At 40.6% G+C, this 19236-nt stretch overlaps 1 protein-coding gene across 4 annotated transcripts in view; it reads right to left on the bottom strand.

The window, feature by feature from the left end:
• Nucleotides 1–19236, bottom strand: part of CDCA7L (cell division cycle associated 7 like) — a 43336-nt gene that overhangs the window by 3928 nt on the left and 20172 nt on the right. For all 4 annotated transcript variants that reach the window (XM_054991086.1, XM_054991088.1, XM_054991089.1 and 1 more), the window contains exons 2-7: nucleotides 15789–15926; nucleotides 9626–9760; nucleotides 5834–6175; nucleotides 3697–3771; nucleotides 2959–3144; nucleotides 1930–2061 (exon numbers count right to left, since the gene is read on the bottom strand). In XM_054991086.1, the coding sequence (XP_054847061.1) occupies nucleotides 1930–2061; nucleotides 2959–3144; nucleotides 3697–3771; nucleotides 5834–6175; nucleotides 9626–9760; nucleotides 15789–15926 (1008 nt within the window). The remainder of the gene's footprint in view (nucleotides 1–1929; nucleotides 2062–2958; nucleotides 3145–3696; nucleotides 3772–5833; nucleotides 6176–9625; nucleotides 9761–15788; nucleotides 15927–19236) is intronic.

Raw genomic sequence — 19236 nt, 5'->3', positions numbered from 1 at the left:
TTTTTTCCCTTTTTGACCATGTAAGGCAATATCTTCATAGCTAAGCAGCCCTTTTAGGTGGGATGTTCTGTGTACACTGATGCTCTCTTCTCTCTGCATGGGAATGACTGTATGGGCACGACCATTTCTTAAGGGCTGATTCACACTAGTATTTTTTGATCCATACAATACTCCCAAAGTGTCCATAGAGATGAATTCTTACAAGGACTGTCTCTCATAGAAATTTAGATCTCAATGGATACAGTTGCCACTTATTAGCAGTGACTTCTGCAAATGCATTGACATTCTCCATGAATTTGTCTGCAGGAGTCAAAATGCATGCGTGAACCATGTCAATCTCAGTTCAAACAAATTAGAATAAGGACAGTCTTGGCCATGAATTTGGCGGTAGAAAAGTGCCATAAAGTCACAGCTGACTTATGACAACCCCATAGGGTTTTCAAGGCAAGAGACGAACGGAGGTCCTTTGCCATTATCTGCCTCCACGTAGCAACCCTAGATTTCCTTGGTGGTCCTGGTTAGATCTGGACATCTGACAAGATCAGGCTAGCCTGGGCTAGCCATGTCAGGGTGACAAAAACTGACAAGGATTTAAATATAGTGGGATAGGTCCTATGATTCTGTTTGGTCCCTCATATCTACAGGACAGCCTCTTTCCCTATGCTCCCCAGAGCAGCTTTGCTCATCTGAACAGTATCTTCTGCATATACCACTGGGTAATTGGGCAAAATCAACAGCTGCCCATAAATGCACTTTCTCTGTGGTCGCTCCCATTTTATGGAATGGCCTGCCTTAAAAGGTAAGGAAAGCTCCTACTGTCCTAGCTTTCCACAAACTAAGCAATAATTAATTATTTCCAAGGCCTTCATACTCAGGTAATAGGACTGTGTGGTAAGAAATGGACCAGAGAGAGATGCCTTGGTCAAGGGACAGAGACTATAGACTATTCTATTTAGTATTATCTGCTGATAGGTAGTTTCCATGTCATTAAAAGATGTTATGCTTAATTGCTTATGCCTTGTTTCAGCAATGTTTCATCTCTGTGTTTAAATTTATGCTTGTTTTTAAATGTATGCAATCCATACCATACTGGACTATTCAATGACTGTCCTAGCTGTTAATCATATTGACTGGCACTGGGTGATCTGCCTTGTGTCTCAGTAAGAAAGGTGGACTATAAATAAATAAACAGGCAAAAAGCCCTCTACTGGAAGAGGTATTTTCTATTACAGGAAAGAATGTATAATTTAATCATGATCCTACCCAGTGTTTATACTATAGGTGCACCATTGCAGAAGCATTACCATTTGATGGTGATACATTCAGAGTCAAAATAAATTTATATAAACCTGGAAGCAGGTTGAGTTGTTTCATTCTATTGTTATGTTGATATAAATGGTTAGCGTAAGTCTAACCATTTATTTATATTTTCTAGGCAAAGAATACCTTACCATGGGGATGCATCATTGACAGATACTTTACTGGGTATATTAAAGCCCAATTAATCTATTATGTTCTTTGCAGCAGAACATGATATGAGAAGATTAGAAAGAAAGAAGAAAGGCAGCTTAACTTGTGCAAAAACAGTGGCAATTCAAACAAATGTAGGGGGAATCTCCAATTCAGGAAATCAACACCTGGATTTGGATACCACCTAGAATTTCTGCAGGGGAAAGAGGGTTTTTGCAAATGGGAGACCACAGATTTCCTCCCAGCTATTCCAGGGCAGAGCTGTTCCCCAGAAGCAGCATTTCAGAGGCATTATGGTTTGGTGTGGGAGGATGAAATTGGCAAAAATGACCCCTTGCACTCGTGGAAATTCCAGGCTGGATCCAAGCCCTGGTTTCTCTTTCCAGAGCAATAAATGTGGCTTGTTAAATTAACTGAACAGCAAAACCCAAGTCTCTAAGGAAAAAAGCATATACCTACCAGGACCTTATCATAGATTTTATCTTTAACTGTTATTGCAATGTTTTCCAAATCCTCATCAGTAATATCTTCAACTGATCGGAATGAACAATATTTTGATGATCGTCTTCTTCTGAGTACCTTCAAATTACCCTAGGGAAGAAACTCATTTCACCATCTCTGCATTCAAGGACCAACCAAAAATTTGTGCACCCCACTTCACAAGAGGAAAGGCAATTTTTTTTTAAAAAAAAAGCTGGTAGGATGTCAGTCATTTAAAACTAAGCCCACTCAGCAGTTTAGTACAGCAGTAGGCAATCAAATTCCATGAAGTACCAAAGAGTCAGTGATATTGTTTAATTGTTGGTTTCTTTACATTGTGGTTGAGTTTATTTACTTCATTTATAGCCTGCCTTTCTCCCCAGTGGAGTCTCAAAGCAGTTTACATAATTTTCCTCGCCTCCATTTTCTCCTTACAACCCCACGAGGAAGGTTAGCATATGATCTAGCCCAAGGTCACCCACCAAGCTTCCTTAGAAGAGTGCGGGTTCAATCCTTTTGTCTCCCTGATCCTAGTCCAGCCCCCTAACCACTGCACCACACAGGTTCTCAAGTTTGCAGCCCATAAAACATAAACTGTCTTGGATGACTGGTGTGACAATCTGTTTAATGCCAATCTTCTTACACAGAGCCAGATTAAAATGATCTCTCTTTCCTTCCTTCCGTTCTAACATAGCCTATTTCCCCTCCAAATATTCAGTTCCCCATTTGCCTTACAGTGCCAGATCCCACTCGTCCCATCCCATCGTGACCTGTCTGCTATTTTCTCAGATAAATATGAACAATTGAGCACAGTAAAAAGTATCTGAGCACATTTAGACTGCGAGGGCAATATACTAAAATGGCTCTGAAGCACTGCAAGCCACTAAGTATTCATATAAGCTCCTAACATCTCACTTAAAGCTTTGGGTCAATTTTGCCCCTTACTGGCCTGTCCTAATTATTTATTACTAAAACACACAGGCCTGAATAAATAGATCTAGCATATACCTCTTTTAGTCTTTTCTGCAAACTGTTTTGTCGCCTGTAATTGTTAAACTGTTCAGCAAATCTGACAGCAGAAAAAGCAACATTTTCCAAACCAAACTTCTCCGGGGGGCGAGCATTCCTGGTTGGGTTCGTACGACGCTCTATTTGGCCCTCTGAAAAAATTCTCTTTGGCGTTTTCTTCTGTTTCTGGAAGAAGACAGCTTTCATGAGACTGTTCATTTCCTTTACTTTGTAAGATGGAGCTGTAGCTGTAGATGTCATAGTGTTTTTTGACCCACCCACCTCCTAAACTCACCCTATGGAATCAAGGGAAAAAAAAGAACAAAAATGAAATCTGCAGCTTTTATGCTTCTCCCTTCTGGAAGTGCCAATTTTTGGCATTTTTCTAAACAGAATTCCTTTTATCCTTTTGATGACTTTCTGAGAAAAATACATGGAATACACTAGTTACAGAGTTTATTACAAAGATCATAAAAAGTATAAATTCTGACTGCATGGAACTAATCAGTTCCCAATTTCTGATCATATGTATTTGGAACAAAAGGAAAAGTTGTAACATACTGTATGTGTTTTTAAACTTGGGCCTCAGAACCCAAGTACACAATGTCTCATAAAAAGCAGCTAGTAGACAGTATAATGCTGCAGAAAAAGAATGATAACTACAGAAAAAAAGATACACTCATGCACTCTCATCAATGTGATACAGCTTTCTATTAAATCTTTTTTGCTGATACTTACAGAAGGAGTTGAGGTTGGGGTTTTCATTGGAAATAGGTCAGGTATAGAATTCAGTTCTGCTAATAACTGAGCAAGCTGAAATGAGAAAAATTACACTGTTAAGCAATATTAGGTATATGCACTCAATAACAAATACAGCAGGAAAATAAAATGGCTATGTACTATTATTTAGTCATCTCAATAAACAGCTATTAATTTTATAGCAGAAGTTAAATTCTGCTTTGCCATATTTGAGTTGTCTAAAAGTCCCATTGCTCATTATGTTCATTTTCTTAATGTTTTAGACTGATAATCTCATCAAAAATGAAAATTTAACTGATATTTTAAAATTACATGCACATAGGTTTATGCACTTGTACAGAAGGTGATGAGGCTTTTGAGTCATAAGCGTCAAATCGAATGTCACAAGCATCACAGTCCAATGTGAGCTGGCTTTGCCTTCCATGTTAATGGAGATAGACTGTTTGTTCAATGGTAACAACATCTGGGGATCCACACAGCTCATGGTGGAAGGAAATCCTCCTCCCCACTGACTTCTCATTGCTTTCACCCCGCCCCCCTCCTCGCCACTTTTTAAACTTTTTTGATTGTTTAATGTAAACCCAGAGGCTGTCCCAATTTGTAATAATCCGCCCCATCTGAACATGTCCCCATTGTTCCAATTTTTTGATCCATGCAGTAGTGCCATTGTTCAATATTATATACGTGATGTAATTATTCTTAAAGCAAGGAGTTTCTTAAAGTGAACATGTTTATCATCAATCATCACCCATGACAGCTCACTGTAATTACAAAAGGTAACAATATGTACAATTTTTCTAGCACAGATTTAACACTAGACTGAAGCCCAAACTCAATCTTGACATTTAGGAATTACGCAGAACCCAGAATCTGTGAAGACAGCAAGAATAAGCAGCGGAATATTCTCCTGAAGAACGAAATCTAAGATTCCCAATGGGATAGATTGCAATAATCATGAGAATTCAGTGTACCGGTTTGTGTTGCCAAATGGACATAAAAAGTTATGAGAACACATGGTCCGACTAGAATACCAGAGTTCCAAAGCAAAACATTAACCACTAAACCTCAAGGCTATACTGAGATTATTATTCTCTCTAACAATCAACTCTGACAGGTAATCACCCCTCTGACTGAAGAGAGGACAGAAGTTTGTTTGTATTGTCGAAGGCTTTCACGGCCGGAGAACGATGGTTGTTGTGGGTTTTCCGGGCTGTATTGCCGTGGTCTTGGCATTGTAGTTCCTGACGTTTCACCAGCAGCTGTGGCTGGCATCTTCAGAGGTGTAGCACCAAAAGACAGAGATCTCTCAGTGTGAGATCTCTCAGACACTGAGAGATCTCTGTCTTTTGGTGCTACACCTCTGAAGATGCCAGCCACAGCTGCTGGCGAAACGTCAGGAACTACAATGCCAAGACCACGGCAATACAGCCCGGAAAACCCACAACAACCAGAAGTTTGTTTATTCCAGGTGTCAAGCGAAAATCTAATATCCCAACAAAAATCACTGTGTTATTTTTTAAGATGTCTATTTAAAATCAGTCCAATCATTCCGGAAATAAATAAAAATAATCTCAGTTATACCAAAAAAAACCACTAACATGTTATTGAAATTAGAAATAAAGTATAAGTCCTATCTATCTTAAATTTAGAAGATAAAATATAATTTCTAGGATGCTTACCAAAGCATTTTCAGAAAAGATAGTAAGAGAGATTCAGGGGTATGAGGTGTGGCTACCTTATATAGGCTCAATTACATGAATCTCACATGATTTTATTAAACCATCTACTTTGTATTCTTTAAAGGGACACTTTTGAATATAGAATTATACTTTTTCAAAGAATACTAGTTTCAAACTCTATTCCGCTTTTTCTTGTCATTCTAAAATATATTCTGAGCATAAAGCCATTTATTCCATCAACTATCTTTCTCAAGATTGGGACGACAGCAATGCTGAAACAGTATGGAACAATACATGTTTACGTACATGAAAACTAAAAAGCAAATTCTCAGGCATACTTTGTTCAGTATTTTATACTAGTAAAGTCAAAATCCATGACAATAGTGATGAACGGCAATATCGTTTTATGCTTAATGTGCAACAATGCTAAGACCTACCACGGCCTTATTTTCTTTGATGTTCATAGCTCTTTTAAGCAGTGTGCTAGAGCTATCTTTTGATGCCTCTTTGGCATCTTCTTCAGACTCTGAGGAAGTCTCCTGGTCTAGTTTCTTCCAGGTTTTATTATTTTTTCGTCTTGTGAGAGAGTAAGGGTGTTTAGTGTCCTTCAAGCAGAACTTGGAGTCAACCTTCTCAGCAGATTTCTTAGTGGGAAACTGCAATGCAACACGAAAGCCAAGGCTTCTTTTTTTAGAGGAAGCCCTCCCTTTCTCTTCCTCCTCCTCTGCAGTCATCACAGATAAAGTGTCACTTTCATTGTTCAGATCAGAATCCATCACCTAAAAACAAGCAAAAAATTACACTTGGATTTCTGCCACTGCATTTCCAACTCTTCTTATCTACATATGCCCTATTGGAATTGAAATTGGTACAGTGAACAGGAAGTATTCGATGGAAGCTTGACTTGCAGGAAAAGCATAATGCAACAAAGGACAACCATCTACCCAAGAGAGATGAAAATGTCATAATCAAAATGCCAGATGAGACATTATTTTAGGATCAAATCTGAAATGGCTAAAGAACTCGTCAAGCCACCATAAATTTAAAAGACAACTCTCCTCACCCAATGCTTCCAGAGAAAATGCAGAGCAGAAATGACACTGATGTGTTTAATCCAAAATTGAGGCTACAATACTACCCACGCTTGCTAGGAAGTAATCCTGAGTAGACATGGGCACGAACAGGGGAAAAAACCTGAATACCCTGTTCGTCGTTCGTTGCCATCCACAAACAACAAACAACGAACATGGAGGAGCATGAACTGTTCCCGGACATGTTCGTTGTTCGTGGGGGCCAGAACCATCCCCACCCCAAGCCCCCACCCACTTAGCCCCCCCTCCCCTCAAACCCACTTACCTGGCCCTTTAAAGATCCCTTTAAACTATCAGCTGGCAGGCGCCTGTCAGCTGATAGTTTAAAGTGCCCTGTCCTGGCAAAAACAGCAGTGTCTGCTGGCAGCTACTTTGAGGGGTTACCAGTAGGGGTGTGCAATTCAGTATTCTGATTAGGTTAAAGTTACTGAATCAGGGCTGTTTCAGTTTTTTTCAGTATTACCGAAACTTTTTCTGAATACCGAAAAATTTCGGTAATACCGAAACAGAGATTGCAGAAATGATTTGGCCATTGTTCTCCAATGAGAAAACCTTCTCTCAGCTTTCCAGGAGTCTGGGGGGGGGGCATTTTCTGTCCGAATCACACCAAACTTGGTGGAGACCTTCTCCTACTTCTTCTCTAACTACCCCCGAAGTTTCAGAAAGATTGGACTTTGGGGGGCCATGTTATGCCCCCCAAAACAAGGTGCCCCCATTCTCCTACACTCTCCATGGTTCTCTATGGGGAAAAACAAGTCCTCTTTCTAGGTGGCTTGGGGTGGCATTTTGCAAGCAAAATGCACCCAACTTTCAGGGGACCTGCTCCCACCTGTCCTCCCACCCTCATCCAAGTTTCAGGCAGATTCCACTTTGGAGGGCCATTGTATGGCCTCCAAAAGAAGGTGCCCCTATCCACCTCCACTCCACTATTCCCTATGGGGGAAATAAGAGAGGCTTGTCTGGTTAGGGGTGGCATTTTGCATGCAAAATGCCCCCAAACTTCAGGGGCCCATCTCCTACCTGTCCTCCCACCCTCCATCAAGGCCCAAGCTGATTCCACTTTGGGGGGCCATTTTATGCCCCCCCCAAGGTGGAGTTCAGAAGGAGTTCAGTCCCTGCCTCCGGTTGCCAAGGAGATTGATTCCAGGTGCCAGACTGTCTGGCATGACGAAAGGCTGCCAAAGGCAATGAACGAGGCTTGCAACGACCACCTGTTCGTTTAGGATGGGGCATCACAAACAGCTTGTTCGCAAACAGCAGATTGGGCTGTTTGTGGGTTTTTTCTGTTCGTAATGCTGTTCGTGCCCATGTCTAATCCTGAGTTCACAATGGGACTTAAATCTTAATGTCCCCTCTGTTACTTCTGTAGGGTAAGAACTACTGCATTGCACATACTGTGGCTACTGTTCACGCCAGCATTGTTTCTCCTCCCTGCCCAGAAACCAGGAGGATCCCAGCTGCTCATGTGTGGTCTCAGGTTTCTGATATTGTAGAACTGACCATGCTGCAAAGATCAATGTAACAAGCAGCCCCGAGTATTCATTGGTTCTTCAGTGGTATCCCTGATTTTTCCCCCTGCGGACATATGGCAATTTTATTTTGAAGCCGCTGCCCAGTTGCATCTGGCCCAATCAGTGCAAGCTCTATACTCCCTTCCTGCTTCTCCCCACTCTCCTTTTCCCCAAGAGCTGTTTGGTCTGTGTAGAATTAACCACGCCCACCCTCTTCAGCTCTCTGAACTCCTTTTTGGCCATTTTTATCAGTAAAGCGAGGTAAGGGTCATAAGGCTGCTTGCTTCTCCATTGGCTTCCTTCCTTCCAGGTATGCACACACTCCCCCCCCCCAAAAAAATCCAGGAACAATTCCTAATGTTGCTGCTTATTCCCTGCTGGCTTTAAAAGCTAGGAAAGGGTTAAATGGCTGCTTTTCCCTCCCCACAAGGCTTTGCCAAAGAGAAAAAAAACCCAAGCATTTTGCACAGCCCTCTGGAAACAAAGCGGAGAGGATGAAGCAGCACATTTTAACCTTTCCTGGCTTGGCTTGAATGAATGAATTTATTTGCGGTCAGAGACCATAACAATGACAATACATCCTTATCAGTCAATAAAATAATTAAATCCAGCATAAAAATGTAAAGGAAATAAAAAAATACATTTAGCATTTAAAATCTTAACTTAAAATGTATATAGTTCTCTGGGAGCCGCAGGAATTTTAATATTTAAAACATTGACATTAAAATAGTTAAAATCGTAAAAAGAGCAGGAGACTATGTATGGCTATTCTTTTTATTATGGAATTTAACCAAATAGAGACAAAATTTGGCTATTTGCCTGGGGGGAGTTTCTCCAGGCAGGCCTTATTTGCCTCTGCAATTGGTGTGTCTAAGAGTGGGGAAATAAACTTGTCCCTATAGACTTGATGGAAAGGACAACGAAAGAACATATGAATAAGTGATTCCACTTCACCAATGGAGAAACGGCAACGTCTATCCTCATATGGGATCTTTCTATATTTCCCTTTTATGACCATTGAAGGGATAACTTCACATTGGGCCAGGGTGAAAGCTCTTCTATAAGATGGGACATCCAAATGAGTGAGATATTTATTTATTGCTTTAAAAAAAATAAATGAGAGTGGAACAAGCATGAAAGTACGTGTTTTCCCCCAGAACTCCACCATCAATTGCCTCTCCGGGGGTAAGGGACAGCCCAATCAGCAAATACAGGTGGGGGTGGGGTCCCCAACACTGCCACGTTACTATATTTGCTCAAAATGATTTTTTTTAAAGGGTGATGTGAATTTCCAACAGCCCAAAACCACACCGAGGCTTCAAAGCCTGTCTAAAATGAAAAACAAGATGCCAAATAGAAACAGTATGTCTGACAGTATGGAACATGGGGGTGCCATGCCAAAGCCATTGCAATCGTACCTAATGCTCATAAATGGCATTTTAAACAGTAAGTGTGAAAAGGGCCACAGCGAGGTGCAAGTTTCAAAGAAATTTTGCCACTATTTCCCTCAAGAACCTCAATGCTGCCCTTAGTCATATGCCAAGATGTTCCTTAAAATAAGAGATAAATACATAGGAAAGAAAAGCAGTTTAATGAAGATGGATGTTTTGGAAATACTGCCCAATACCTCCACATCCTTCTTCCCATTTACTTCCAGCTCTTTTGAAGAAAAACCTTCAAACACTTCATTTTCTGAATCTGTACTTTCTGTGAAAATGCTTCTCAGCTCCTTTGTCAGGTACTTCGACTGCAAATCACCATCCTGCAATATTAACACACAACATTATTCCCAAGAGGAAAGGGAAGTACAATTCACACCTATAACATCCTCATGAACAAAATAAAAGCATACTAATTGCTGTGCAGATAATGGCAGACTGGGAAAGTATGAATACCTGCTAAGATCAAACAATCAAAATTACAGGTGAGCCACTCCACTATCTTCTCTCCTTCTAGAAAAAGGAACTTTTCCTCCTATGCCACTGAGATGCTTTCGATAGTTCTACTCAACAAAATGTTTACACAGCCTATATTTCTCTCACAGAAAATGGGCGGGAGGTCAAAATACCACAACTTCCCGCTCCTGACTGATCATCATGAAGTTGTAATTTTTCTTCTTGGGTTGTCTTAACATTTTTATTCTGTGAGGTGCATTAAAAGTTGCAGTGAACTAACTTAAACCAGGCAATGAGGTTTGTAAAAGAAATAAAATACTTCATAGCACCTGTCAATCTTTCTGCCTTAAAAGAAAAGGGCAAGAGGAGGGCAAGAGGAAACAGGCATATCCACAAAAATATGCCTTTGGAGAGTCACGTTGTACATCTGAGAGCATTTCACTTATTTTCTTCTGTTTTCTCCTCCTCCCATGCAAGACTCAATGACCTTTCATACAGCTGTACATCCCTTAACTATTTTTATTCCCTTTTCATTGCCCTCGTTTCCCCGCAATTTAATTATACACTTCTTTACACTGAGATAATGTAAGTAAAACTCAGATACAATAGATGAGTGGAAAAACTTTCAGGGGAACAGAAGGGAAAAATCATTCTATATATTGTTCTTTTAAACTTGAAAAACGAATCCTATGAATTATTAAGGATAATTGGAGTGCGTACTTTTAGTAAAATTACATTGTTCTTTTGTTGATAGCTGCAGCACAGCTGCTTACATGGGGAAAATGCACACAACTCACAAAAAAGAGAAGTTAACTTTAATGAGAAATTGTATTTCTGTGCAAGACAGACTGAAACTACCATACTGCACAACTGCATTACAACTTAGCTTCAGAGACTGGGGAAAACAGTAGTCCAACAGGTCGTTTAAGAAAAAAGATCAGGCAAACTGGTCCTAATTGACGCAGGAGATTTCCCAATAGGAGAACTTGAAAGATTATTGTTATTAGTCAGGGACAGGGTCCTTTTTGTCATCGTCGTGCTTGTTATTCTAAATGAGGCCACTTGACTTCTGAGGTTTACTCAGAAGACTTTAGTGAGGGACTCTTAATAAAAAATTTGATTGGAAGACCAAATATGTGGGCGGCATTCTCTGTTGTGGTCCTCACCTTCTGGAATGGCCTACCTATTGAGCTCAGGAAGGCGCCCACCCTCCTGGCCTTCTGCAAACTATGCAAAACTGAATCATTCAAAAGGGCCTTTTGTACAGAAAATAGGCTATACTGTAACAAAATGATTCAGAACAAAGTGTGGAATAAAGGGTTAGGGACTGTAGACTACACCACTGATGCAGTATGTAGGTTCCTATTATGTAAGCTTTGCATTATTTAATGTTGTATCAATACTTATACTTCACTTCAACAGTGTTTATGATCCCTGGATGGTTCCAGATTTCTACAAGTCAAATCCTACTGCTTTGCCTACTGGATGTCCTGTCTTGTTGATTGTATTGACTTATTCTGAGTAATCCACCTTGAGTTCCAGCAACAAAAACAGACTATAAATAACATAAATAAGTAAATAAAACATGTTGCATCAAGGGAATGAAAGCTGACCAAGGAGCAGTAGGTATCCAAACTGACACTGTCTAGTGAAGGAAGAGGATAAGCATTGGAGAAGGGGGACTTAATGATTATCCCAGGCCTCCCTCAATTCAGTAACGCCAAATCATTGGTAGCAACTGCCCTTCATCTGCAAGTGAAGGTGCTGCTGTTCAGTGTCTCATAAAGGCAAAGAAAAAAAACAAACCCCAAACAAAACATGAAACCCAAAACGTACTGGTACCAGTTAAGAATCCAAGTTATTATCCTGACATTGAAGGATCTGGTTAGCTTGTTTCACTGAGACTTGGTAAGCCTGCTGTGTCTCAACTATGTCCAATGTGGGCATTCAGCTAAGCACCGAAGGAGAGCTGATGGGCAGAGATGAGCAGATAGTGTAACCCTTGTTTTAATTATTTAAAACAAAAATATAATAGAAAAGTGTATAAAAACTTATACAAGTACTACACTTGAATTTAATTATGCTCATAGAAAGATATATTCAGAACATATAACAGCATAACTAAATCACATAATAGCTCTCATCCCCTCTCCTTAGTTGCTTATACCCAAACTTTAATGTCAATTTTTAACCAGTCCATTTGAATTACTCCTGTGTTTTTAATTTGTAACGTAATTACCTTAATTTATCTTAGTTTTAACGTAAGTAGTCAAAGAAATCTTTTCATTTTTTCCAGAATTCCAATATCGGTCTGTTGTGCACATAGGAAGTTAATTTAGCCATTAATGCATATTCGTACATCTCGTCTATCCACTCTGGTACATCAGGACACAAACCTGTTTTTCCATTTTGCTGTATATAAGTACTCTTGCAGCTGTCACCATGCCCTGGAAAAGATCTCCCTGTTCTTTTGTAACATTATTTGGTAAAATATTTAGTAGCATATTTTTGGGGTTTAGCTCAAGGCCAGATCTAGGGTTCCCGGTGCACGGGACAACCCAAGTCTGGCTGCCCTTGTGCACGCGCACAGCGCGCGCTCCCAGCGCTGCATGATGATGTTACTTCGTGATGTCATCACGCAGGGTGTGCGTGCTGCCAGGGGGCAGCCAGCTTGCCGTGCGCTCTCTGTCCTACTGGGCAATCGAGTGGCACGGAGGGCTGGGAGGCCACCCGCGCCACTCGCCTGCCCCGCTGAGGGGGTAGCCAGCTTGCCGCGCGCTCCCTGTCCTGCGAGGCAGGCGAATGGCGTGGGCGGCCTCCCAGCCCTCCGTGCCACTCGCTTGCCCAGCAGGACAGGGGGCGCATGGCAAGCTGGCCGCCCCCTCAGTTGGGCAGGTGAATGGCACAGAGGGCTAGGAGGCGGCCCGTGCCATTCGCCTGCCCCGCAGGACAGGGAGCGTGCAGCAAGCCGGCCACCCGCCCCCTCAGCAGGGCAGGTGAGTGGCGTGGGCGGCCTCCCAGCTTTCCGTGCCATGCACCTGCCCAGCTGAGGGGGTGGCCAGCTTGCCACGCACTCCCTGTCCTGCTGGGCAGGCGAATGGCGCCGGCGGCTGCTCAGCTGCCCACGCTGCCACCGGCGCACTCCCGCCGGCTGGCAGCTGTGCCTAACGCCCCCTCTTTGGCAGCGCCGGGGGCAGACTACCCCCCCTGCACCCCCTCGATCCGACCCTGGTTTAGCTCAAACCTGAGCTTGCAAATCTTCTGCATTTCTTCATGTATCTTTATCCACTATCTTCGTGCTTTCTTACATGTCCACCATGTGATAAAACATTGCATCCATGCACTGTAACTCTTGAGATGTTGCCATCCCTTTCTGGTCTCTTTTATCCCTCTCCTCTTCTCTACATCCCATCCTGACTCCTCCCATAGTTTCTCCAGCCACATCCAAGGCCCTCATGGCCTTCTCAACCATGCCCCCAATACCATCTTGCCATAGCCATGCTGGTCTTCTCCCAACATTGTTGTAGGGCCTGCCTCTATTGTGTCAGAGTCGGAGCTGAAAGCCACAGAGCCAACTCCACCATACAGTGGATGGGCTAGTGTGATCTAGGTGGCCCTGCTTGCTGCTCTTCCTCACCCTTTGGTCACTATGGCTACCTGGATGCCATTTCTGCTAGTTAGGTTAGTCCAGAAGGCTGCCAAAGGTATCAAGGCAGTGGTTGGGCAGCTAGACTTGTATAAGTTGCCAGTGAGTTTCTAGCTCAGTTCAAACCCTTTAAAACACCATGGATGTCTAAAAGAGCATTTCCTTGTGAATACTCTCTCTCACATGCCATCAGATCTGTTATCAATTTGCCTGATAAAGCTTAAACGAAAACCAAATCTAAAATTCTCACATGGTGGAAGGATATTTTAATCACCAGTCTGATAAGGAACTAACAAGTAATGCTGCTACAGACAGTGACAGCATAAATGACATCTGTAGAAGATAGATAAATTGTGCTGATACAGCTAAGTAGACAACAATCAGTATGCACTTTTTGTGTTGTTCGGGTTTTTTTTCACTTGAACAGTGTAAGAGAAGTACTTGCTAATACTTAAAGCTTTCCACATGTTTGAATATAACATTTAAACCACACTAGGTTTTTGTTTCTGAATCAAATATTTTAATTCAAATATGGGTTGTTATTAGAACATAAAATTAACATAGAATCATAAGATTTGGAATGTACCTCCAGGGTCATCTAGTCCAACCTCCTGCACAGTGCAGGAAATTCACATGAAATACTTTTTAAAATGTGTTTATTAAATATAAGCCAAAATAGACATGCTAAATCAGACCATGCTCCATTTACAGCATCTGGGGAAAAAATCAAATTTAGAGAAGATTTGCCCAGTTGAAAGGGTGCAGGTTCACTAAAGCACAGCCTTGCCAATGATACCTCAGATTGCCAATGATACCTTTTGTACTTATTCTGGCAAAGGAGAAGGTATATGGATTTATAGAGGTGAGTGACATTGCAATGTACAATTTTATGGCAGACTGTTATAATTCAGATACAGTTAACTCAGATTTTCTAAGAACAAGAGTAATTTTTAAGAAAACAATTATGTGACAGCTTTTATGCTATCCTAACAATTCCAAACTAGGGCTCCTGGTTCTAGTAAGTCAAAAACCCTTGGGTCATGACAGATTGTCTGTTCTGACTGTTAAAGCAAAATACAAGAGATAATGAAGTTGTTTGTGTGGACAGAGGCTAGAATCAACACAAATCTTAAACAAAATATCCTCCACAAAATTCCTAAGAAAATATCCAGCTAAACCATAGGTTAGGCAAAACTTTTTAAAATCAACAACTGTTCTCCTCTGCAATCTCCATTCAAAATAGCTTTAGAACACCAGGTCACTCTTACAAGTTGAAAATTAGCTACAAACAGTTAAAATGAGGATGCAAGCATATCTTTACACACAACAGCCATATTCTAAGAATTTCTGTAACTAGAAAGCTTATGATGAGAGTTTCATCAAATCTATTATGATCAGAAAGAACAGTGTGGTCACAGATGTTACAGGTTTGTATCTAAGAACCTTACATTTAACTCCTACCTTTGTCATAAATAAGTACTATCAATACTTTAATGCTTCATTATTTTCAGCAGCATACCATTAAAAATTTGCTGAAAATCTCCCTCTCAACTCAATTTGACTTAACAGGGATTAGCTTCGGCTGGATTGCCTATGCAGGAGATATGAATTATAGCAAGTATTCTAAGTCTAAGAATTCACAGGTGCCTGACACAACTCATAGTCAAATATCAGATGAGAATAAACCTGTAAAAATATCTTTATCGCCCTGCACAGTTCCAAAGGCTGCAAAAGAAAGGAGAGGCTTCCCACCACCACTGTTCTTGCCTGCAGAAATGGCCTTGGAGGGGTGGTGGTGTTTGTGCTCTTTCCTCTGACTCTGCATGTTCACTCCCAGGAACCAAAAAATGAGCAAAGAGCCCATCCATAGTTGTTTCCACTGATAAAAACAGCAGAGAAGGAAGCCCGAAGCCCCTTCTTCCCCCTTGCAGAGTTCAGAGCTGTGTAGGGAAACAGACATTTCTGAAGATTATCCCTCGCTCTAATATATGGTTAGAAGTCAGGTCAGGCACCCATTTCCCAACACACATCAAGCATGAAGTGTCTTTTAGCCCCAAGACTGATCCCTAACATAAAAAAAGAAAATTAACTTCACTCAGAAGGAATATTTTGCTTTTCTAGAGTTTTTTTTAACTAATACCAAAATGATAAAAATTTTCTTTCAACCATAGGTAAATGTAGTGCTTCAAGTTGATAGTTATGGTTGCTGGATTAAGAACTACAATAAATTTGTTACAAGAGTTTACTACCTTTTTTCTTGACTCCAATGAATCACAACTTCCAAAGCTATCCTCCAATGACAGCGTTTCCATGGGAACATCAGGTTCAAAACCAAGAAAATCTTCATCATCACTTGGGGCATTAAAGATATCAGCCAATTCAAGCATCTGTTTTCAATTCATAAAGAGAAACAGAAGACAGACTCAATCATAGTGATAATCGTTTAGCAAAATCTCTCCCTAGAATACTGGCATATTATTAATCCATCAGTCATTTCCAGTACTCATATACAACACACATAAATATAACTAAATAAGCATACAGCATGCTAAGCAAGCTGCTAATATAGGTTTCAAACCTCCTCCTGCTTGCTCAGGAATAAGATCCAAAGATTTCAGTAGGATTTCAGCACTCTTAAACCTTGCCACCCACAAGATATAATGCCAGTAAGACAGAAGGTAGAGGAGACTCTAGTTTTTCAATTAAAAGCGTATTAAATGGAATCTTAAAACATTAAATTTTCTTTTCAACACTCCACTGCCAAGAAACAACTATATTCACAGTAGTAATAACAACAACAACAACATTTGATTTATATACCGCCCTTCAGGATGACTTAACACCCACTCAGATAATCAGTACCTGATTATCCTTGCAAAAAGGAGGAAGGAGAGTGTTGTATAGAATGCAGTATTTTATCCTTAAGGCAATATTAACATAAGATAATCATTTTAATATTGTACGAAAATCCTCATATGCGTGACAATAACATGTAAATTAAGCACTGATATTCCAAAACCCTAGAAACCCCTTGAGAAAACTTCTGCAGTAATAAGCATAGTATAAATGTGCAAAACAAACAAAAGACTTTGCTGATTCCCTGCTCCTATCAGACTCCTGACTCACTCTCTGCACTGTTCCTTTGGATTCACCAACCCACAGCAGCACTATTTTGGGGAGCACACAACCCTGCAGTGGAGGCGCGGGGGGGGGGGGGAGGAGAGAAGCTGCTCCAACTGCTTAGGATCCAAACAAACCAAACCAGTTTTACTAGCTTGCCTACAGGACATACCTATGCTAGACATCTGGGCCCTATCTATTCCATTTGATTTAAAAGGTTTATATTCTTGTTTCCCCAGCATGGTGTAGTTGTTACGAGTGTTGGACTAGGATCTGGAAGACACAGGTTTGAATCCACACCCTGCCCTGGAAACTCACTGGGCCAGTTATATACTCTCAATCTAACCTCCTTAACGGGATAGATGTGAGGATAAAATGGTGGACAGCAGAACAACGTAAGTTGATTTGGGTCCCCAATGTGAAGAAAGGCAGGTTATAAATGAAGTCAATAAATAAAGCAGCTCAGTTTTTTTTAAAAAAACGGACTTCCGGTTTGGGATTAACGGCGATCTGAAGTAGCCTAGGGAGCTGGGCTATCCGAGATACTGTTTTTGGGAAGCGAGGCGCTCGAACACCTGCTACCGTCCCCCATTCAGGGAGAAGGGGGTCCTGAATGCTACGCGGCCCCGAGAGTGTGTGATCTCAGTGAAGGGGGGGTTCTGAATCAAGGATTTCCCCCATCACCTTGAGGTCCCCTCGGAGAAGGGTGAGCTACTAACTCTGCAGTACCTCTGGAGCCATTGGATTGGCATAAGATCGTCAGAAACCAAGCCTCAGTACCAGATTTGACCAACTAGAAACGGAGGAAACAACAGACAACCCGAGAAAGCAGCGTAAGGTAAAGATTGTTATCGGACTTTTGAACAGAAAAAGCAGAAAAAAGACCAGAGATTAAAGTAATAAAAAGACTTAATTAAATAGAGGAAACAATAAGGAACAATATTTGAGTAAGAAATCCCTAATTTGGCAAGCTTTTAAGGACAAAAAGAGCAATACAAAGGATTGTTTACGCATACTTGCGGTTTGAAGAGAGATAACCGGCGTGAGAGAGGAGGAGGGAGCTGGGAAACAGCGTTGAAACATCATGAGAGGAGAGGAGATTGGGAGAGGAGGAGACAACATGTGCCTAGAGAGGACAAGAATAAGCAGGAAGCAGGAACAACAGCGAGAAGAAAGGAGACCCGGAAGCAAAACAAAGTAAGCATCGCGAGAAATTGGGACTAAAGGAACAGGAAATACGCCATTGTAGCTGAGGGAAGAAGTGATTCCAGTTACCATAGAGAGATTGCGCCCGACATTTTGGATCCAAATTGAAAAACTTTTTTCTTTTATCGAGACCAGCAAAGTGAGTAATATTTTTTTTAAAAAAAAATTTTATTGGATTAGATGTCATTAAATTGTACATTACAATCAGTTTCCTTTAATTTTTCCAATTCTAACCCCCTCCCTTTCCCCCCCTTTTGTTGACTTCCAACAGTTTTCCAACCCCTTGTCCCTTTTCCCTAAAAAAACTTTCACTTTCTTCTAAGCTTATCTATATAACACAGTGCTCCTTCTGTCTTCCTGCTTGCTTTAACAACTAAATAATGCATAACTAAATAATACATTCTTGGCATATTTTCTTTTGATAATAATCATTTAGCTAATTTTGGTACTCTATACTCTATCTTATAATCTCATCTTCAATATGGGACAAACAATTTATCCCTCATTTAGCATAATTTTAAATACTTCTATAAACAGTACATTCAATATAAGTCAACCAATTTAACTTATACTCTATATATTACTTTTTCAACATGTCTTATCTTCATACTGTTTTAATTATATAATTATATTATTCTTTCATTATGCAACTTTCCACCAAAACTAGTCAACCAATTTGACCCATATATACCTCCAAACCAATTCAATCATTTTAATACATAATCTATACATTAGTATATATTTTCCCACCTTACTTAAATTCCTTCATTGCAATTATAAAATTATCTCCATTATACAATTATTGCCAGAAATGAAATTAATTAGTTTCTATCCTTATAATTAGTTAATTTCTATCATTATAATTCTTGTAATAACACCTATAATACTTAATGCTATATATAATAGTCTAATAAAATAGTTGCTTAGAGATTCTCATTTACCTCTCCACCCCCCGGTAAAGTCACCTCCCTCTACTTTTATTGTATTTCAGTAATTTTCAAACTGCCACAGTTCTCCTCCCACCTCCCATTTCTTCACTAAATATTGTTTCAGCTTCTCCCAATCCGTGTTGAACTGTACTGGATCAAGGTCTCTCAGTTTCCTTGTCATTTTGTCCATTTCCGCCATGTACAGCAATTTGTAAATCCAGTCCTCGATAGTTGGCACTTCTTGCACTTTCCACTTTTGCGCGTACAAAAGTCTAGCCGCTGCTGTCATGTAAAATAGCAATGTCCTATATTGTGCTGGAATGTCCTCCATTCCCAAGTTCAGTAGCAGGAGTTCTGGGTTCTTATTAATTTGAAATTGTAAAATCTCACTTATTACTCTTATTATTTCCCCCCAGTACTGCCTAGCTACCTCACAAGTCCA

Source organism: Eublepharis macularius, chromosome 11 (genome assembly GCF_028583425.1).
Source record: "Eublepharis macularius isolate TG4126 chromosome 11, MPM_Emac_v1.0, whole genome shotgun sequence".
Classification (NCBI taxonomy): domain Eukaryota; kingdom Metazoa; phylum Chordata; class Lepidosauria; order Squamata; family Eublepharidae; genus Eublepharis; species Eublepharis macularius.
Note: the sequence above shows the minus strand (reverse complement) of the source record. Positions and strands in the feature narration are given on the sequence as shown.